The sequence below is a fragment of the Brienomyrus brachyistius genome, chromosome 18 (assembly GCF_023856365.1).
Source record: "Brienomyrus brachyistius isolate T26 chromosome 18, BBRACH_0.4, whole genome shotgun sequence".
Taxonomy (NCBI): domain Eukaryota; kingdom Metazoa; phylum Chordata; class Actinopteri; order Osteoglossiformes; family Mormyridae; genus Brienomyrus; species Brienomyrus brachyistius.
Genome location: NC_064550.1, coordinates 21,693,774 through 21,716,797, shown reverse-complemented (window position 1 = coordinate 21,716,797; position 23,024 = coordinate 21,693,774). Strand labels below are relative to the sequence as shown.

The 23,024-nt window shown below is 43.5% G+C and overlaps 1 protein-coding gene across 1 annotated transcript in view; it reads right to left on the bottom strand.

Moving 5' to 3' along the window:
- jam3b (junctional adhesion molecule 3b) overlaps nt 1-21,408 on the bottom strand; it is a 30,561-nt gene extending 9,153 nt beyond the window's left edge. Inside the window, exon 1 of the mRNA XM_048983896.1 lies at nt 21,294-21,408. Coding sequence (XP_048839853.1) covers nt 21,294-21,378 — 85 coding nt within the window. The 5' untranslated portion in view covers nt 21,379-21,408. The remainder of the gene's footprint in view (nt 1-21,293) is intronic.
- Nucleotides 21,409-23,024: the final 1,616 nt, after the last annotated feature.

Here is a 23,024-nt window from a genome sequence, read left to right as displayed (position 1 = left end):
CTTTCACACCTGGAGGAATGCTGGCAGGCATTATCCAGGAAGACAGGAAGCCTGCCCTTATCGCGGGGGTAATGCGCGGGCTGGACATTCCAGGGGATAATCGTGCCTTAAAACACTACACATTCTCTGTGCCCTATAAAACCCTCTGCTCTTTCTAAACATCAGAGCTGGATGAAGTCCAACAACTTTAATCTTTGACTTTCCGCTGTTAGGAACATGGCTTGCCTTGCCCGTATAATCTCGGTGCAATGTTGCGATGAAATCCCCAGCATTACAGAACCATCGGTTCCTGCCCTCTCCCCTTGAGTGAGATTCAGACGTCAGCACAGAATATTCTAGACAGCCTAATGTTACGGTGGCTTACAATAGCCCACTTGCGGATTTCCCCAGAAACCAAAAACTCACGAATGCTCGATGAAGTTGTCTACATCGGAGAATCTCAATGTTATGAATGCAAACCTAAAATTCCCATACTGGATACAGCAGAGGTAGGAACCCAGTAATATGTCTCCTGACAATGCATGTTGTTTTCACCACAGGGTACAGAGCAAGTGCAACACTACTGAGGACGAAAGACCAATAAATCTCTGAGAGGTTGTTTCCGATATCAGGTAACCGACCGGGTTTAGAAAAAAACGGTGTCCTCCAGCAGCATCCAATAAAACCACGAGGAAAGTTCATGCAAAACAGAAAAAGAATGTTGAATTGGACCAGAAACTGCATAAGTTAGAGCGTGTTGTGATCCATTCGACCTGTCCACTTCGTTTGGCAATGTGCCAAGCGAATGATGTTCCGTGTTATTTTTAAACTGCCACATTGATTGAATTCCTCTCAGAAGAAAGCTCTGTCCTTGCTCGGGAAGCTGGGACTCACAAAAGGAATTTGTCACACCCACCGAGCCCCTGGACTGGACTGGAGGTCCTCAGCTGAAACTTCCGCATCTTGGCTCTGTTTCATGACTGAATCACAAGCTGTGCACTCAAGTCTGACACCGGGCCCAGGAGGGACGTCGTCCAGAACAACATCGCCCGGGTAACAAGCAGGCGGCAGCTGGATTAAATGGATCGGCAGAGATGCTACCCTGAAGAATTCATGATGGAGGGGAAACATCCAAGTCCCAGTTGATGTCAGAACATGCAGTGATGCGCCACTAGTGGTCCACATGAAAGGCTTCATCAAGTGCTTCGCCTAGGAGCTTTGTACAAACACATGTGTACGTTCAGCAGTGGAACTCTTACCGCTATGTTCACTCTCTGAGGTATTAGCTTCGCCATTGGTCAACCTGAACACAACCGGGTGACACGGATTGGGCGACTGGAATGTCACCTAGGCTACGGAACATCTTAAATCCAATAGCAGATGGCGATTTTTCTGACATTAAATTCAGGAATGCCGAGAGTATCTTTTGAAAACAAAGGAAGTGTGGAATGACTATATCAGGCTAGGTGAACACAAAACCTTAAATAGTAACAAACTGAGAACCTCGATATTAAATGATTGCATTTCTGAATTTAGGCATGACTTGCTAATTCTTACATTCGGTTTTGCCCGACAGATAAGGCACTTAGGTAAAAGCTCAAGAAATAAGTAAAGGTCAATTAAACGTCCCATCACAATGGATGATGTGCGCCAAGGTTCTCTGAACCAATCACAGCCGTGCTTCTCTAATCCATGCCATGCCGTGGAAAAAATGGCAGCAAAGCAGGGACTGTAAGTGTAAGGTTCATTGCAGGCTTCACCAGCTTCGGGTATCAGCCTCTAGGTTTACAAAGGTTAGGGAAACTGCAGCAGAAGTGAGGATACCGGTATTCAAAGAGCGGGTTCACGCGCGCTGCATTGACGGCCGGTTCACACGCCCTCTCCAATAGTGTTGTCACGGCTGTGGATGAGGAGAAAGTTCCACTTTCAGGTCTGGTTCTCTCAGCCCAAGCAGGTGGCTCCAGCAGTCGGTTCCCTCACACAAGGCAATTCATGCTATTTTTACGCACTGCTCCTCTGACTTTATTGTCATTAAGGTACTTAGCAGGTTTAGAGTCTTTTCTCAGGAGCGGGAGGCACTATCAATTGCGTATATCCTAAGGCTGCGGTCAGAGGGTTTTCCGTTAACCTCCATCGTACCGTGCAGGGATTGTCAAGTGGGAACCTTAAAGGAATGTAGGGATTGTCTTTTTTTAGTTCCCCTTCTTTTGTGGTTTTCAATACACTGATTTTCATCTCTCATAGTAACGATCTGAGAGATGTTTTGAGAGATGTTTTACTTACTGTAAAACCAAAAAAAAAAAAAGGTCAGTCATGGTACGGTGTGATGACTTCACCTTTTCTTCACCTCACTCAACATTTTTTATAAACATGTTTATAAATAGTAGCAAGCCCTGCTTGGGGATGCACAAGTGAAAATAACTGGTCTCTGACACATACATTTCTTTAAAAACACACACACAAAAAAAAAATCTGCCTGGCATAAGGTGGTCAGCTTTCCCAAATTCCTCGCACATCTTCTCCAAAGACACCGTAATGTTGTCGCCCTCAAAATGGGTGCATTGATGACATAAAATCTCCTGCCCAGCAACGTCAATCCCGCCTGCGGGGGTGAGCTCTCGCTGATTTATGGGGCTTGAAACGACCAATGAGAGAGGGGATGGGCTGTGTTTCAGAGTGCCTGGGAACGTGTCACTTCACATCAGCCACACTGGCCGAACCCTGCATACTTTCGCCTGACCACAACCAACACCATTATTTGCAGAATTATTCTGTTGCATCCCCAAGCAGACATTGGTTTGGCTCATCTGGTAAAATGATGTATTTACTTCTCCAGTTGGCCATATGCATTCATTTTGCAACCTTGAAATAGCATACAGCATCCAAAAAATGCTGCAAAAAATGCACTGACCCGATTATTATGTTTTTACCCCACTATGAAAAGAGTATCTTCACTTCTGCACCATGACATCTAGCTTTAAGCACCCCAAACCACTCCCAACGCTAGTAGTAGCCTTTGTTTTGTAACACAGATTCAACCAGTGGGAGTAAATGAACATTAAATCAACAAGACAATGGTTGGCATCAGCAGTGTCCTTCTCACGGAAGTATTCCAAGCTCACGCCAATTCTGAGCTCCACCGGACATGGTTCTCCCTCTCTGTCAATTCCTACATCCTCATCCGTCCATTTTGTCCCTGAAGCACCTCAAACTTGGCTTGACTCAAGCAGGGGGTGATTCAAGAATTTTTTTAAGGTTGGGAGCATGAGAGTGGCCTTAATTCATACAGAGGGGCCAACCTAATCATGAACCAATGAGACATATTTAATCAGTGAGAGACAGGGGAAGGGGCTCTACAGAGGCCAATCAGCTTTTAGCTGGGGCCAGTGTCCCCTGTAGCCCCGTACCATTATACACCACTGGTGCAAAGGAAAGGAATTATTTCTTGACATTAAAGGGTCTGTTTAATGTTTCAGAAAATAAAAACACCACGTGAGTGACTGGTGGCCTAAAACCGAAGACTTAACGTCCCCCTGGACATTAATGTCCCCCTTAAATCAAGACGTGGAGGTTACCTCCTCCATCAGAGACAGCATCGCTCTGCAGCACAGCTGAGTCACAGCATTTTAAGAACGAACAACTGAAAACAATTAATGGTCCAAACGCCAAAAGAAATTACCGACAACTACAAATTTCCGACTAATTTTTTTAACAACCGTCCTGTTTTAATCATTCTGCAATGTCATCGTGGAAAACGTGTAATAGTTCTTCCTCCATGCAAATAAAAATATTTGCTTCGGCAGTGTAGAGAAGGTTGCAACAGAGCTGAGCAGCTGTTGCATATATTTTCAGATTTCATTATTCACATTTACTGGAAGTTATACTGCGTTGGCCCCGTGACTCAGTGGTTAGAACTGTTGTTTCATGCTTCCAAAGAAGGAGGCTTGAATCCTGGCTCTGCTCTGGGTGTGGTGTTTGCATGTTCTCTCTGTGTCATGTGAGGTTTCCTTTGGGTACTGTTTTCCTCCCACAACCCAAAAATACACCGCTGCCCTAACTGGTGTCTCTAAAGTATGACTGTATGTGTGAGCCTGGGACAGAAATCCTATCTAGGGTGTACCGCAACCTTATGCCCTATGCTACCTGCCATAGGCTCCAAGCCGCCCCTTTGACCATGACCAGGGTAATACGTTAGAGCAGGACTCTTCAAATCATGTGCCTCAATCCAAAATCCAGGCCATGTTTTCAATTCATTATTTTAATAATGATACTGATTCTGATTAGCCAGAAGCTTCACAACTGGCATCCAGGAAACGGATGGCTGGAAAATCAGCAGGGCTTGGACCCTGAAGAATGTGATTTGAATGGTCCTGGGTTAGAGGGTGGATTGTTGAATATGCTGTATATAGGACTCTAGAAAGGCCAAGTTCGGGTCTCCGAAGACAGTCCAATTATTCTGCTTAGTATTAGCATAAATGTAGCCTGTATTCCATGTCAAGAACACCAAATACCTGGTATAGGATGGTGGTGAGTTGGTATGGAGCAAAGATGTAGTCAGCAAGGACTGGGTTGATAAACACTTAGCGCTTTTCAAGAGACAAAAAAACAGTTCTGTTCCGCTTCACAAAAGAGTTCAGTTTGGAACCAGGTGCCAACCAGCCTACATTTCCACCAATTTTTGTCTCAGCACTCAGCACCATTGCATCATCATGGGTGGGTGTAGCTGAGTAGGTGGAGTCTGGAGAACTCCAGCAATGGCAGGATGCATTGCTTACTTACAAGCATTCATAAGCATTCACTTGTTTTGCCTCGGTAGATCGAACAGTACACGCTCACACATGATTTCATCATGGTTCCCATTCAGGGACTAACTATTTCTTGGTTCTCAATGCAAACCAGTTCTTTGGTTCAGAACCTGTTTTTATTTTGATGGCAACACGCAGAACCAAAAATTGGTTTTCTCAACAGGACCAGATCTCCGTTGGTGGAAAACGGACCACTGAGATACGGCAGTTTGAGGTACACCTCAGAAACATATCAGAATTAGTACCTGAAACACAGCTATACCCCCCCCCCAAATGACGATATGATGCAAACACAGAGGCACGCCAACTGATGGATGACGGCTACGAATAATTTGTAGGCGTGGATGGGGAGCAAATCTGTCAGTGAGCAGGATAGCGTTTGAGAGCCCCCCTGCCGGGTTATTCATAGCAGCTGTCAGCACCAGTCCCGGACCACACCACATGCTAATCGCTCACACTTTCAGGTAGAAATCACCCTGTTGCATGACTGGCTTTTTCATGGCTGCCCAGGAACCGCGACCCACCGATTTCTGCTCAGCTGGCTCGTTTTTCACCTGTCGGGCCACAACAAACAGATGTAGCGATCTCCCCTCGTCCAATGAAATGAAGGCGAGCCCGTGCTTCCTCAGGGCAAAATCCAGCACAATTGAGCCCCTTCTAAGTTTCCTCACTGGCATTTGCTGTCACGGTGATCTACACAAAGTATCGATCCACTCGGTCTGCGATAGCCCAAGTATTAAACCGTTCTTCCCACTGGCATCTGCTTCTGCAGCATGGTCCGTGGAGTGAACATTCTTCTGCCTGTCTAGACTCTGCTCAGTAGACCACAGGTCACCTCTCTCGACGTAAGACTCACAGCCGTGGTGCCCAAATGTAACAAGACAAATAAAAAAAAACCCAGGACTGATGCGGCTGCCTAAAAAATACCAGAAGGCCACTGCCATCCAAGCTAAGGTACTTTTCTTCCTCCTCTCTAGAAAACACTACAGGTCCATCAGGACCAAAGCTTCAAGGCTCAGGAACAGCTTCTTCCCAAAAGTATTAAGAATGTCAAATACACACTGATAACTCGCAGTATCATCCCAATCCTCACTTCTGTTTATTAACCACTGCTACTTTAACCTCCGCATGTTGTTGTCCTACTTGTATACTCCTGTGTATTGCTTATATATTGTATATATTGTGTGTATATTGTATGTGTCCATTATTCTGTTCTGCGATTTATTGTTCTTCATCATTATATGTCGTTTAAGTACACAGGGAGGTAAGCAAGTCCTTCTTTGTGGTTGTACTTGTACAAATGAGCTTTTGAATTCTTGAATCCTTTATGTTGACATCTGGAAAAAAAACGCCTGGTGTTTTGCAGTACAGGTCAATTCCGCTCTACGTAGAATATAAGCCCAGAATATAAACACCACTTCGCAGGTAAGTGAGAATTTTTGGAAAGACCTAATCAGCAGTTCAGATGGCTGCTGCTTTTAGGCGTGTACTAAGTCAGCAGAATTAAACACGTTTTCACTCCCTTTGCTGGGGCTGGACTTCCAGCGCGATGCAATTCCGACACAATAGGCTGTACCTAATTTGGCGCGAGGTGGCGTTTTGCAGGCAAGCAGTGTGCCCCCCCCACTCGGGCTTCCAGGAACAGTCCCGCCGTGCCCCGTGTCAGAATTAGCTGCTCGCTGTGCTGCGCACAGATGGCTCATACCTGCTCGCTGAAAATACCATCCATCCTGGTCCAAACCGAGTGACCTCTGCCTTAATCCTAATTAGGATCCATCATTTGGGGGATTTTTCCAAGTGTGAGAAGGCAGAAAAAAAAACCAGCCAGTAAACCAGAATGGCCTTATGGGTAAAACTGGTTTCTAACTAAAAATATCGGTTTGCACATTACTACCAGAATCAGGCATCCAATTTCACTGGACATTTAAGGTTTTTACCTAAAATCCAATGCATTAATTACTAAAGCCCCTCCTCTTAATATTCTCCCATTCAGCTACCCCTCCTTTCCTTGTGAAAGGTGCCAAAATATCCGCCCACTCAGGACAATGCAGGTTTGCGCGCCCCTGCATTTGGCAAAGACGCTGATGCAGACCCACCCCGGCCCCCACCAGGGCAGCAGTCTGTGGCAGGCAGGTACCATCGAAATCTCAGACAGTGGGGGTGGTCACCTGCGAGATAAGAGCAGCTCAATTGCAGAAAAGAACAGTTGCAACACTGGGGTGAGACTCAGGCTGGGGGGGTCAGGCAGAGCGTGTGCCAGGGAACTTAATCCTGTCCGTTTCTTGTTCCAGCCTGTACTACACAATGAAAAAAAACGCTGAGTAAGATCTGGGTGGCGTCACAGATCCGGAGGCCTGGGGATGAGTCTGCTGCAGGAACTCAAAAGCATTTCATTCGCGGTCCAGACCTCGCTAATCCATCTCCGTAATAAACAACATTTCGACATCCAGGATTCGCCGACCAAAAAAACAGGCACAACAGGGTAACAAATAAATAAAAAAAAAAAACAAAAAAAAAAACGGTTTGGATGGGGGACAAGCAGCCTCTCGCAAATGGGCCCTGTGCTGACCGGACCCGGATGACCATAGGAAGCCCATCAACACCTACAAAATGGGCCACAGAGCAGCTGGCTGTGTGCTCAGCCAGATCGTATCGGGCCCAGAACGCCAGCCCAGCAGAGGCTGACGCTCTCATTGTGTTTCGTCTGAGACTGCCCCCCCACAAGCTCACCGCTTGCTCCCCCATCCCGATCCAATCCCCCGTTGATTATCCTTTGTCTGCGCTCGCGAACAAATGACATTTTGTACGGCCCTAATTAAAATGCTGTCGAGTTAGTTAGGCGGGCCTAGATCACCTTGGCCGTCAGAGCTGGGCTTTCAGCCTTCGGCCAGAATAACAATCGCCCTCGCAGATTCGCTCCTCGCAAGCGCGCCAGGTGGCATGGAGCAAAGCTATTTAACGCGGTTTGCTTTAATCATTAGATAACTGCACAGTGAGGTGCCACATCCGTGATACAGACCCGGGGCGCAGCAGCTCCAGGAAATAAACATAAAACCACAAATGTTTTGGGGTGGGGGGGGGGGGGGGGGTGGGCTCAACATGCAGGTCACATGACTTCCTGTCCATTTACACTAGTTTTAAAACAGAAGGACCGACTGTAAGACAGGATCCGCCATGCAGATGTGTATCTATTGAAAATGGGCCAGGCAGGGCAGCAGGGAGAACTACCCACGGTCCGAATATCCGTCTGGCTGCGATGTTGTGATTTCGAGAAGTTTCAAGAATGCCGCTCTTGTTAAGCGCCATGGCGATTCTCCCCCACGTGCGTTAATCAGGATTGTGTGGCCAGGGATGCTCTAAAATGATAATGCCAACCCGATATCATACAACAGGGTCACTGGAAATTATTCCACATTATATAAGGACAGGAGATGCATGGAGGCTGTTTAGCATTAGCATAAACGTAGCCTGAATTCCGTGTCTAAGCTCTTTTCTGATTGCCGGAGAATGGCAATTTAATCTAAATATAAAGATAACGTGGTATGTAGTCGTGCGTGTGGGCAGCTCAGTGGGTAGCAGTCTAGCTTAATCTCCCCCGTGCCCAGGCTGTGTCTGTGTGTGTGTGTGTGTGTGTGTGTGTGTCTGTGTGTGTGTGCGTCTGTCCACACGCTGTTCCGTGTTTGCATGGGTCTCTCCCGCTTTCCTCCCACAGTCCAGAACCACTCAGTCAAGCGAAGCGGTGTTTCTAAAATTGTCCATTGTGAGCAATCGCGCGCGTATGAGTGTGTGTGCGTATGTGTGAGTCTGTATGCCCCGCCCCCCCACCCAAAGGACTGGAATCCCATCCAAGGGGCTTCCTCTGCCTCGTGATCCTGTGTGCTTCCTGGGGGCCCCTACAATGGGTCATCACGGTTATGCAAGATATACGTGTTTATACATGTATCGCACAGTGGTACTTATCCAAAAAAAATAACCCTTCCAGTTCACATCACAAAAGCCCCACAACATGTTTCCAGTAAAAAGAACGCTAGTCAGTTAATTCAATTCAATTCAAAATAACTGTATTTTTCTTTTGTTATTTTTCTTCCCTCGGTAACAAATTCCTGATCGGGAAAGCGTGCCTGTCTGGGGGGGTCGGGAGGTCACAGTTGACGCGGGACCACAGCAGCGTACGCAGGGCTAAAGATCAAACCCTCGGGCCCCATCACCGGCTTCCTCGGTGACCCCGAACAGCAGAGGGCACCGGCATTGCGGGGGTTGGGTTACCGCGGCGTCAGCGACTTTCGCTGCTGTGGGGAATCTGTTAAATACTGCTCCGTCGCTTCCTGGCATGCAGGTCCCTCAGTTTCGGAGGTAAAGTCATCCAGTAACAGAATCATTCGTAAAATTCACAATATTACGAAAGTTCACTAAAACCGATACTTGCAGAGCTGCCGTTTGTCGTTAAAAACTACGCAAAAAAACAAAACACTTCCTCACAAAAATTAAAAGAGCGTGTGACGCCTCAGCTTAATGATGGAAAAAGTACAGGCTGAATATCCCCAAGCCCCCCTTTGATAAATGAAAACAAAAAAACAATCCACCAAACAGCCCCTCATCAGGCGAAATGTGACCACAAGCATTCTTCAGATTCAGACCGTCTGGACCGTCTGGACTGGTCGACTGGAAATCCAGGCCGAGAATGTCGCGTGACCAACAGGTGGGGCAGAGCCAGAAATGAATTAGGTCCACCGTCATCCCTGGCTGGCCCTGATAAGACAGACCCCACCCTGATAAGTGCAAATTAAACCTCCCGCTGTTTGTGTGATTCCATGATTCGGGCCCCAGAGTCGGCTCCGTGGGGAGAGGCGATATGCCACAGTTTCGGCGTGTTAACCTACATATCCGGCGCCACATCTGGGGCCTCCGCGCGCGATGGAGCGGGTGAGACGACACAGGAAGCCCAGCGATCCCCCGGTGCTCTCTGGCGCCTCCGGACGAGTGGAAACACTACCCCTGCTATCCTGCCCAGGGACATATGCAAGGAAACCCCACCGTCTGCGGTGGGAAAGCCGAAGCGGGCGTCCGGGCGGCGGCAAAGGGAAACCGGAGAACCGGCGGCTTGACCGATTCACACTCTCTTTCACTCTTTTTCCCCAAAGTGACCTACGATAGGGAAATTGGCTGTCCCTGGAGCAGGGGTGTATACAGGGGTGAGGCGCAGGGGCGCTGGTTCCAGCTAATTGGTTTCTAGAGTGCCCCCTTCCTGTCAGTCACTAATTCCATAAATATGATTGGCTAATGATGTGGGTGGTCCCTCTGTATGAATTACGCCTCCTCCTTAGCCTTCCTCTTCAAAAAGAACTTCTAAAATCGCCCCTGTTGCAAAGTCATTAACAAACTGTTCCGGATCCAGCCAGAAGCAAGAAAAGAACATGCATCTCACTAGCCCCTCTGAGGTTCTTCGGGTCAGACTGTACACTGCCCAACCCCCCCCCCCCCCCCAAAAGACGCACAAGTCAGCCCACACACATCAGTCCTGGCTGAAAGGTTTCCTTTTTCTGATTTTAAGTGCTTTTGTTTGTCTTTCTATATCAATTATTTGCTGCTTCTGCACTATTCTCTGATCCTAATATTTCACACAAAACCATCTGTGAGCCCTTTGTTCTGAAGTCTGACAGCTAGAACAGGGGCTACCCTCAGATCCTGTTTTCAAGGCACGGTGGGCCGTAAAACCCAGGCGTGCCAACTCTTCTTTACATCACGGCCAAATTCTCCACGCGACCAAAACACTTTATGCAATGCCTATCTGATCTGCTGTACATCTGTGTCGGTACATGAATACGATTTCCCACACATGACAGCCAAATCCACGAGCAAAGCAGCACGAAATACACGCTAAGTACAAAATCTAAATAGAGAAAAACTAAATCTTAACTCTTTTACTCTTCAGCACAGAAGGTTAGGACAAGTGAACAAATCAACTGATCTTCGCAGCAAATATTTTCACAACTATCTACTTTAATTACTATGAAAACAATCAGCATAAAGAATACTATTTTATGACAGTCAAATGTGTTTTCCAGATATATGGAGAGCCCACATTCTTGATCTTAAAGAGGCAGTTTACTCCAAAACTGAAAAACTGAAAAAAGATGTTTTCGAGTCTTCTCTCGAATATAATAGGACTGAATGGCATTCACTCTGTGTAAGAACTAAAAAAAATATAAGAAAAATGCAACCAATCGTATCACTGCGCAGAAGATATGAGTATGAGCACCCCGGCAAGTTCAGTTGAAGAAAATAGTTCCTACTTTAAATTGTTCACTACAAAGACTGTGGTCTTGAGTAGCCGATCATGATTTCTGGTAAGACACACTGCTGTTGAATTTTTCAAATATATTTTATGGCACTTTAAACGCCGCAAAAAGACTGTCAATCAGTCCCATTACATTTGAGAGAGGCCCTCATTTGTACGGCAGATATCTCCAAAACAAGGAGCAGCCTTGACGGACAGATAGCACTATAGTCCTTCTAGAACATCTTTCTTTCAGTTTTTTTTCCAGTTTTAATGCAGTGATCAATAGCCAGGTGGCGGATAAAAGTTTACATTCAATTTCCATCCTTAATCCATATGAAACCAGTAACGTTCATCGGGAGATTAGACACGGCAGTCATCGCCTAAGCATTCCTGTGAATTCCTGTGAATTTGTGACTCTCCTTAGCATTCCAGCTACAGGTCGAACGGTGATCTGTGCGGCTTTTTGGGGACTCAGGTTCTTTGTTTTTCATGAGGAGGTCAAAAGGGAAGAACAGGCAAACTGAAGAAGGAAAAAAAACCAACACTGATGAAAAAATAATGCATCTGCTACAGTCAATTCAATCCCAACTTCAAAACACCTGTCACTGTGCCCCCGGGATGAAATGCCGCGGGTTTAAATGGGGTGGCGGTCTTTGTTTTCTTGCAGCCATTCTGTTGTCTTGGCACGTTTTGTTGACATGTCACTGAGGTGAACTACAGGTGTCTAATGTAACAGTAAAGGAACAGCCCCTCACTTGCAATCTCCCCAGAAAACAAGCACCATTAAAACAATATATACTTTTTGCATAAATTCATAGTTCATCTCTCTGTATGTAAAGAGCTCTGGTAACAGGTTCAATGTATCGAGGCTCAGTGTGCAGTGACTTTACGCCTGATTCTGCCACGTAACGTTAAGATTAATCTTTCCCGTTAATAACCGTTTCCAGCTATTATCCCATTAGTGGCCTTCCTCTTCAGGCCATGTGCTGTGTAAACATTTACCCTAGAAATCATCGAGCTGACTGCGCACTGGAAGCCAGGAGGAAGCCAGATAAGATAACAGTCACAGCTGAGTCAAACACACCACATTTTAACCATCCTGGATGACTGTAAATGTGCGAATTATACAAATTTCGACCAAGTGTTCCATCTATCGCTTCTTTTCCTGTCGTCTTTTCCTTATTTCATTCCTCAGTTCTTCCCTTCCCAAGTTCTGGACTGGAAATAGCAGAAGCAACTATGAGAAGCGGAGATCGCACCTTCCTCGCTTGCTTGTCTGACGCTGGCTTGGTCATATGTTTATGCACCGTCCCTGTAAATCCACCCCCCCCAGGCCTTGGTACTAACATGACCTGCCCTGTGGAATGGAAAGCAGACTGATATCACCACCCGGGCCGTACCAGCATCTGACGGCCGTTCCCCAGGACTAAACCCCCCGACTCTGGCGTCAAAGTGCTGTCAGATGACATCAGCTTCCCAAGGTTCTACTTTTCTGTCAAAATAAGTCAACGGCACATAGACGTGCCAACGTCCGCAGGGAACCACAGCAACCAATCTCATCCGAAGCGGCGTACATTATTAAGAACACAGGGTTAGCCCTCAGACCCAGCAGCAATGGGAGGATAAGGGCTTCGCTCAAGGGCCTAATGGTGAAATCACTCTGCCGACCTTCTGATCACAACAGCTGTACTGTGCCCGTACCTTAGTAAGCAGTGTTTTACAAATTCTCACTGTTCTGCTCGATCTCTCAAACGATGTACCATCTAGAACATTACTTGTCATTACAACTTATTTTCACAGCTAAACTGCAATCCACCTACGTTCTTTCAATGGAAAAAGACAAACATGCTCCTCAAACCTTGATGTACAGTTACCTTTATTACATGATCTTGGGACGTGAGAAGAGAAAAATATATATTGAACCTGACACCATGTGACCAGCTATCACCGTTCCATATGTTGGTTCTGTTTTCTGGAGGGTGTGAATGTTTAGTTTCTGTTTATTTTTTAAAAAAAGAGCTTCAGGAAATAAAACCGCTCTTGGTTGGTATGTTCACTAAATAACACCGCAGAATCAATTAAAATTGCCTTTGCTAGACGGGCGTGTTGTAAACGCAGCTCAGCTCCAAGAACTTGTGAAATCAGAATCCCGTCTTTTTCCAAACATACACAACCTTTCCTGACATTTGCCAGTAAGCATCACAGTTTATATTATCCCAAACAATGGATTACCAGATGTTCTGGTGTCGAGCTGTCCAATATCCGTCTGAGCACGAACGGCACACCTCGTGCTAATGGCGGACTCACTGTACACTGACATGGGCCGGCGGTTCTGGACTCCCAGCAGATGTTTCGTATTCACTCAGTTTTGGAACGCTGATGGATTTTTTTTGCTATCACTTCCAAAAAGTGTCATAGAAGTAGAATAATAGAGTAGGTGTCATTTTACGAAAGTGACGGCTAACCGACTGAATTAGCAGATGGGCAGTGGGCGGTTCTTAGATTAGGAGTCTGTGTTTGTGATCAGAAGGTTGTTGGTTCCATCCTGTGGTTGATAATGTCACCATTTGGCCCTTGTTGCGAAATGTTCCAGCGAAACTGGCAGACCATACTGTCTATCCTTACTTTTATAAAATCTCAGACAAAAAGCGCTGCCTAAAAGAACAAACAAAAACTAAACAAACAAACATTTCAGGGCTTTACAGCGTCACGAAATTGCCATCCTAGCTACCAAAAATGAGTAGCGGTGGCTTGTGTCTCTCCAAATGTGTCAAAGTGAGTCTCGCGGAATCACAGTGTCCAGGAGAAGTAAAGAGGAGCATATTGCAAAAGTCCTGACATATGCCACACTGTTTGCCGAAAGAACCAATGGAGAATTCCTCTTCTGTGGCTACAGAGCATTTTTGTGGCCAAGGGATCTGAAATCTCAACACTGATGGAAACAAACAGCTTTTTTTTGAGCATATATATAAAAAAAAACAACTCCATTTTTTAACCTGAGAACAGGGGGCATATAAGAAGATAGAACACAAAAAGAGAGACAGAAATGGAGGCGGTGAGAGGTGGTGAGGCTCGGGTTTGTGTAGCGGAGATGTTGATGCCTTCAGAAATGTCCTGAACGCAAGCAGCTCATATTCTTAGAAGCTCTCGACCACAGTGGTGGCATCAGCCCAAATAAACAATGAAATATTAAGCAACGACAGCCCTCATTTTGTTCCCTCGATAAAACATGAACTCTGGACGACAACCAACACTTCTGACGTCAACTTTAAGGGAAGGCTTTACCGCGCCATTGGCTGGAAGCACCATGAACACCCCGGGTCTCACATATACAAAAACACCACCAGTTTGTGCAAAAAACAGTTTGCTTTGCTCAATAACAAATTATAAAGCCAGGAAAAAAAAGTCAAGAAATAGCTTTCTCTGTCCTGGGCCAAGTTGTGCATTGTGAATATTTCAGCCTGGGCAAACACGATCTATAAATCTTAGGCGTATTTATTCCAAAAAAATGTAGACAGACGGACAGACAGTGCTATTATATGTTAGGCATGTCTGCATGCTTTTCTAATATGCAGACACTAATTAAAATTGCATTCTCTAATCGAATTGTTTTTCCTAAATAATTCAATTGCAGTTTCTAATTCAGTTGTGTTCTCTAGCCTTTGAGGAGAGCAACAGGGCTGATTTTAGGCAGCCATTAAGTAGCCCTCACAAAGGTCCGGTCCGTGAAGGCAGATTATTCTTCTTGTTTATCTAGCTCTTTCTCCCCCAAAGTATTCTGCACTTATTCCTGGTCAATCAGCGGAATCTTAGCTTAGCGACACTTGTGGTACCTAGACTAGGTTCCTGACAGCTGTATGCTTGTTTCATATATATGCTCAGTCTCACTTGTGGGGAAAAAAAATCATCTGCCAAATAAATACATGTAACCCTGTTTTTGCCTTTGATTCGACGAATCAAAAATAAATTTAAAAGGACACTATTTCCAAACACCCTTTGTTCTTTGTAAGTTGGTATGGCGACAGTGCATTACAATAAAAACAAAATTTTACTGAGGCAACTATATTATGAAAAACTCTTCGCATGTAAACACTATTATTTTGAAGCATTCTTCACACCTGGACGCCTGAAATTATTTTGAAGGAATAAAAAGTACCAATCTGAGAAGACCGCGATGCTATTACTTCTGAATAATTTACTTGGCTGTAACTTAAAGCACGACAAAGCATAAATTGTTTTCATGTGATTAAAAGGGGCCCTAGGGGGATCATAACCTCTGTCTTGAACCCCTTTTGGGCCAGTGGTAAGCCCAGATTTATGGCAGCGATGTGCTTGAGCTAAGATAGGTAATACAAAAGAAGACATAAAATCCATTAGTGAACAGTGTCCTTCATGGCCGAAACCCCATTACTGTTGTCTTAGCGTAGACCAATCGGATTCATTTTCCCCTGAATGTAAACAATAAGGTCGCAAACAGGAAATTGTTGGAACATCCCTCCAACTCAGTGATTTTCATATCTTCTGGGATCTCTGGCCATTGCTGTTTCTTTTCCTTTTTAACCCACAATCAGTGACACCACATGAGAATAAAGAATAATATATAAATATTTTTGAGATGTTTTGTGAAGGTCACGTTGAGCCTTACACTAACAGGAGTGCTAAAATGTAGTTATGCAAATAAAAATCATGTTATTATCTTTTACTACTTTTACTGAGGAATAGTTCAATGGCTTAAACAATAGAGGAATTAATACACGACTGATTTTAATGTACAAAATTGCATTTAGGTGACATTGCACTTTATAGTTTTGAAAAATATGAAAATTGCTTGCTAGTCTATGCAAAATCTAGATCTTTATTTCTTCGCTTCCCCAACAACCTTCAAAACTAAGTGATCAGTTTAAAACCATTCTGAGCAGCAGACCGACCCCACCCAAGACTAGGCTTGACAAATACAACCCTAAACTGATTAGGCAGAACCATTTCCAAAGATTATAATCCACATGGTGAGTAAAGAGCACATCATTTTGTGAGAAAATATCCAAAATCACTTACAAGAGATCACTTGCAACCTAGAAAATGATTGTTTTACATTTTCTACTTAGCCCAGAGACAAAACAATGCTGACTTCTGTCACTGAGATATTTAATTTTAATCTCAAACTGGGATAAATATTCTAAAATATCACCAGACTACATTGCACAAAAACGATTATAATCCAGAAAAATGTTTACCCCTTTGATAAAGGCACAGCTGCATTTTCTAGCAGTATTTTAAGCGGGGCGGTCAGACACTATTTTGATCACGGGCCGTCTTACACATGGCCATGTTATTGACATTCCGAGAATGTGCATGTTTGCCATTCCTAACGCGGCTGCCTCTGCCTTTGCCTTTGCCCCTCCAAATCATCTCCCACTTGGCTGGTCAAGGGGGGGAAAATTATAATAAAAGCAAGTTTCGAGATCTTGTGAAAAACATGGATAAAATCTCGGAATTAAAATCTGGATTAGCGTACGACCCCTAATCTTTTGCTGGTGATGTAAATTTTTTGGAAAAACTGCACCTCACGGCAATTGCTTCTTGCCAGTTTTTTGCACATCAAATTCTTTAGTTCCATTCGTTATTGAGTTAGTCACGTTAGTGAGTTCGTTATTGAGTTAGTCACGTTAGTTAGTTCGTTACTGAGTTAGTCACGTTAGTTAGTTCGTTACTGAGTTAGTCACGTTAGTTAGTTCGTTACTGAGTTAGTCACGTTAGTGAGTTCATTATTGAATTAGTCACGTTAGTGAGTTCATTATTGAGTTAGTCACGTTAGTTAGTTCGTTACTGAGTTAGTCATGTTAGTGAGTTCGTTATTGAGTTAGTCACGTTAGTGAGTTCATTATTGAGTTAGTCACGTTAGTGAGTTCGTTATTGAGTTAGTCACGTTAGTGAGTTCGTTATTGAGTTATGTCACACCTGCGTTCAGCCCAGCAGCTGGTTAAATGATAGCTAGAAGCCGGCTTGTTAGTGGTCAGCTATCCTGCATTCCATGGATATTCTGATCACTCCTGGACATGGATGGAGCTCCAGTGACTTCCACCCAAATCAGCTCAGCTGTTTCTAGACTCTGGACTATGCGAGTCACCAGGCATGTGCTCTGGAACTCAGTGTGTCAGCAACTTTCCCCCTAGACGAGGGCTGGTGGAGGGACTGAGAGGGACACTGGCGGAGAGGTCAGAGGCCAGCGACATCTTCATTTGCGGGATCTTAGCGTGGATGCTCCCCCTGCTTAAAAACCTGACTGGCCGGTTACATAAAACCAGTGGCATTTTTTTACACCAAATCCACACTAAAAGGAACAGCTGCACAAACACTTTCAATTAACACTTGCTTTTGGCATGACAAATAAAAAACAAATAAAACTGGGCGTCAAAGATGACTTTCAGCATCAGAGGGTTATGGTTTTTTTTTTTTTTGCATTTATTAAAATGCCGTTTGGATGCAATGATGGTCCTGGAGTCCTTTCAGTGTTGGTCCCAGGCATTTATTTACAAGCTGTGTATATAAGTGTGTGTGTGTTATCTATATACTACATTGTGGGGACATTTGGTCCTCACAGTGTGATGAATACCTGTTATTTTGACGTTGTGAGGACCACTTTTTCTGGTGCCCACAAGGGGAAACTTAATTTTATACAAATCTGTAACTGCAATCAAGCTAAAAAATGCCAAAGAAAAACATGTTCTTTGTTTGTCTACTCATGGTTAAGATTAGGGCTGGGTAGGGGTTTGGGTTAGGGGGGGTTAAGGTTGTCATTGTTGGGATTAGAGATTTTCCAATACAAATGAATGGATGGTCCCCACAAAGATATAGATATCTAATCTCTGTGTGTGTGTGTTGGGGAGGGGGTGTAGAAAGGTGGCCGGGAAGTGATCAAAACTTTCCCCAGAGTCTCCTGGGAAGACGTAAGGAAATCCCGTGCCGTTCCTCACGGATACAAGCTATAAAACTAAATATACACAATAGGCAATCCACTTCCTAAAAAACATCCGATAGATTGTTTTGTGATAAGAAAGGGAAAACGACAACTGAACCTGCAGTCAAAATGTCATAATACAAATGAATAAACCCTCCCACCACAAGTATGTGACTGTAATGATTATGCCAGTATTAATTAAGCGTGCTTACCGAAATCCCCAGTTATGTTATCCGCAGCACGAGTGCTTGACTGCTGAGGTAGACATTGCAAATCTTATAGCAGCTGTTTTCCAGATTCCCCACCGAACCACATCCCATCTGTAGTATTTGGTTATGAGAAACACTCAATTTTCTAACCCACCCATTTGCCCTGATACACTCAACCTATTACATACCTTCAGAATACCGAGAATAAAAGCCATGCATAGGCGAGGACAGAGGCTGTCGCACTCAGCTGTGACTTACTCTGCACCGAAAAGACATCAGAACTACACAGTCCCCAGGATCATCTCCGGTCTTAAGTTAATTTATTTTGGTCATAAACCTTATGGGGTCACGTGTTTCTCCTGCTTCTTAAAAATCAGTTTGATTGCTTTTAATAGTTGCCAAGATGGGCTGGAAATGTGGCTCCATAGCACTGGGGTTTCTACTCTGCTTATTCTCATCTTGAACAGCTAATACTACGTGCTGTGTGTCGTGTGGTATCCTGCTGTCAGGCAGGCCTACTTTTGGTCTCGGATGGGGTACACTTTTCCCCACCTTGGTAACAACTCTCCATTTCTTACTGGATGCGTTTATTTAAGACCGTACTTTTAAAACCAGCTGCTTGGTTATTTTGTGCCCGCAAGCCTCCAGCTAAGAGCATTTGTCGAGTGTTTGTTCCGTCTTTGTCCAGCTGTGATGGAAAACAGATAGGAATACCAAAGGTGGATTGTGATATATCTGCAATCAAACTGAACTCATTTTAACTATATAAAGATTTCATATGCGAAGCAAACATATACAATTTTAAAAAAGGAAATAAAAAAAAAACCAAAAGCAGAGATATTGCTCCTCACATGACAGTAACTAGGAAACAGCTGTGCTAAAAATATCACAGCAACAAAACCGCTTTTTCAGTAAACCGATTCAAAAACGTGGCGGATCAAATCGACCGATGACATCGCCGTTTCTCTTGATTTCTCCGGTTTTATATAAAGCTGGCGCGTCGTACGGAGCGAATCAGTCCCATAATAGGCGAAACGAAGACAGAACTATCACATTTATAGCTAATAAGCAAGATCCTCCATAATTTAAATTAAAAATGCTTCTCGACAACGAAGAGTGTAAGCTAATATATTCTAAATCGTAACCTGATTGACATAACATTGCCCATAATTAAACAGTTAGGCCTATAGTTACAGTACTACACAAATTTAGGCATAATAATAAACAATCTCACCCTCCTGTTTTATGTAAAATACTATTTCCTAATTTACAGTAGGCCTACATTTCAAGCGACTGAAAATTAAGCAAATCACTTACTAATTTGCGATCACCTGTCATAACAGACAGCTATATTTGACCAATTCAATCACTTCTAACTTAAAAGCGGGGAGAGGGGGATGCTAATGAAATATAAAGAAAAACAATCCAATGAAAGACTTATTTTTCTGCCTTATTCTACTTATTTGTCCTTGTATCTTTACTTTTAGATATTTAGTTGTATGTTTCATTTTGCTTATGTCATAATACCATCGGCATCAATAAATATTCCTTGTACTTCTTTGTGCTTGGCGAATAAAAAACAAGATTCAGATTCAGGGAGCAGAGGATTCAGGCGGCGGATCAGTGCGCTTGAGTGATCAAAGGGGCCGCCCGCTCGCCCACTGCCCGCACCCCGGCCGCCCGTTCGCCCGCCGCCGCCCGGCGTCCCTTTGTTCCCCCGGGTCCCCTTTCGCGGCTTCGGGCTCAAGGACAAACGCGCAACACTCCGCTTCCCTCTAATAAGGCGAAATACACACGTTATTCAACCTATTAAATTGCCAACCACTCCTTTGTGAAGAGTTTTCTGGCCAAAGCGATAACTGCAGCCATCACGAATAATAAGGAACGGCTTCGTAATGCACTTATTTTGTCAAACTTTATTTACCTTCCGAAGCGACTTCCTTAACGGCTTGGGACTAACTATTAATTCCGTGGACTTAGTGAAAATGTCGTCACTCTAATCAATAAACGCAAGCAGTCGCGAATCTTCGCAAAGTCAATACATTGTTACTATTTGTCAATCGTGCCGACAGATCAAAGGCAGGATGCAGTCGGCTGTGCATAAATCAGTACCAGTAAGTCGCTGGTTAGTTAAGCTAGCGGAGATGGGGCGGAAAGGGGTACCGTAACTTAATCACGAAAACAATAAAGATAGAAAGAAAGAAAACAAAAACAGATAAATGATAACCATGCACTCAGTTTGCCTTAAAAGGTACGTCAAAGTCTTTAAATACACGACTATAGTGATGCATCGCAGGTCCTTTCCCGCTGAATTTAATCTAACCCTGGAAAAACATTCCGTTATCTCTATCATTAAAATGTAGAGCTTGTCTCGTCTTGTTCCAGAGTTTTTAAAATCTTTCGCGACCTTTCTGCAATACACCGAAAGCACGCAATGACAGTGGATAATTAATGCAATGATTTCATGTCAAGCAAGCGATATTATTTGCAAAAGTAAAACTTTTACACGTGTTTTTTAAAAAAGACAAAAGAACAGATTCGTCTTCAGCACCGATTATGCTAAATGTAATTTAATTTTGAATGGTTCCTGAAAACACCTAGTCATCACTGATATTTACCCGCTATGTTAAAACACATCGTCACCTTATCACGAAGTAAATGTGGATATTTATCCTATAGTCTAAGAACGATTTAAGCAAGAGCAGACGTTGCTTGTTGACTTTCTGGGTTGAAACCGTTCAGAGAGTAGATACTTGAAAATAACGTTTGTTCACTGGAATTACGTGTAGGCAAAAAAAACAACTAACAAACATTGCTGAATCCGATCACTGTTTTCATTTCTTTTCTTTTATTTTCGGCGTACCTCTATTGCTTTTCCCATTACTATCTGAGCATCCCACATTTTACCGTTAGCTAGCTAAGTTGGTTCAAACGCCTTCCCTTCCCTAAAACACTAAGATTAAGCCGACCGGAATGCAATAAAACATAAAACACAACAGTCGGCCACCGTCAGGTAATAAAGGCAGAAAAGGCGTAAAGATCGAAGCATTGCCTGGACTTACAGTGTGTACACAGGAGGATCATAAAGAAGACCAGCGCTCTTTTCGCCATCTTGGAGTCGATGAATGCTCCCGTTTGGTTGTACATGCGCAAAATACGGCGTTTTGAGGGGATGGGGGGGGACCGGCTGGAAAGAGAGAGGGGCGCAGGCGGCTCCTGTTGTATCGAGTTGCCATGACTACGCAAAGCATCACTTTGTCGGAAATGACCGTACTGTATTATTTAATAAATCGGGTTTTTTTTTAATAAACATAATTTATTTTATGAGATACAAGACCATTTGTCATCCTAATATTAGTGCTTTGTAGAAGCTGATTTAAAGCACTTAAATTTCCACTCAAACCATAAATTTTAAGTTCGCTTTGATCCTTCAGTGTAGAAATCAATCGAAGATGATGATGATTATTATTATTGCTAGAACTAGTACTACGACTAATATTGTTACTGCTACCGCTTTTTAAATGTTGTGTATATGCTCTGTAATACGCAATTTAAAGACATTTTTCATAATAACTACCTATCGTGTATTATACGTATTTCTCGCTATTGCTGGTCTTTCAGAAATTAAGACTTTTCATGATTATGGTTTGGCTTCTAAACAAAGAGGTTTAGAAGATTAATTTAGTATTTAGTCTATTTACTAATTCGATATTCTGAATCGTTCGGTTTTTTCTGTCATAACTGGATTAAAATTTAGATTGTACCCGTACTAATTATAATTCTATACAATGAACAGACGAAACATTTAAACAAAGACCTTATGAGTTTGAAACGGCATAGATATTGCTCAAGCATAAGAAATGTACTTAATCTAAATTCATAAGCCGTCACGTGATGCTAAGGTCTGGCTGTCTCAGTCACCACAGCTCCGTGAAAATGCGCTAATTAACATTTTAGGATGCTCAAAGAAACCGCTAATTCCCCGTGGCAGCTAGCTCTATTTTCAGGCTTTTCGGCTAATTTTAATCCTAGTATATAACTTGTATCAGTGACAAAGCTTTCAGAAAATGCTCCTCTTTTTTCGGTTTCTTGCATTTGTATTGCCTTCAGATTGCTGTTTTTATGGCAAATAACACATTTAAAAACTACGCCATGGATGCGATGAAATAATGCGTATTTTTAAATATAACGTGGGAAAAATAAACTCACAATAACTGACCGTATAATAGTGTTGACCGCTATATAATCAGCACGGTATTTATCTGTAACTTATACTTGTTCAGTACTATAGCAATTGGAAAACTTAAGCTTCAAAACCGAAGGATAAGAATTTAATATTAACCAGATCAACTGCAAGATTAACAAATCTTGCAAGGTAATTTCCTCCATTTTTATGATTAGCCGTCCGGAGCTGCTGGTTTAAAATTTACTGAAAATGGGAGTTGGACTCCTACACTGGAAAGTGGGACGCATTAAGGGGCCTCCGCGGAATGAGTGTTGGAAATAATATTCAGCTGCCTCTCACTCCATAACTTAATGCTTTATAGGCAACTGGGTTGAAATATGCGGGTAAAAAACTATGAAAGCTGGCCTTTCGTCAACTTGCTCTTGGCAGCTGCTTCTGAGAACACATTTTACCTAAATAGTGTTGTGCTTTGGTTTTAGTGACCTCTGTTCACAAAAATGAAAAGGCATTTACACGCGTTTTAAAAGGAGACAAAAGATCAGACTAATGTTGAGCACCGCCACCACCACCGTCAAATGTAATTTAATAATAAAAAAAATAAAAAACG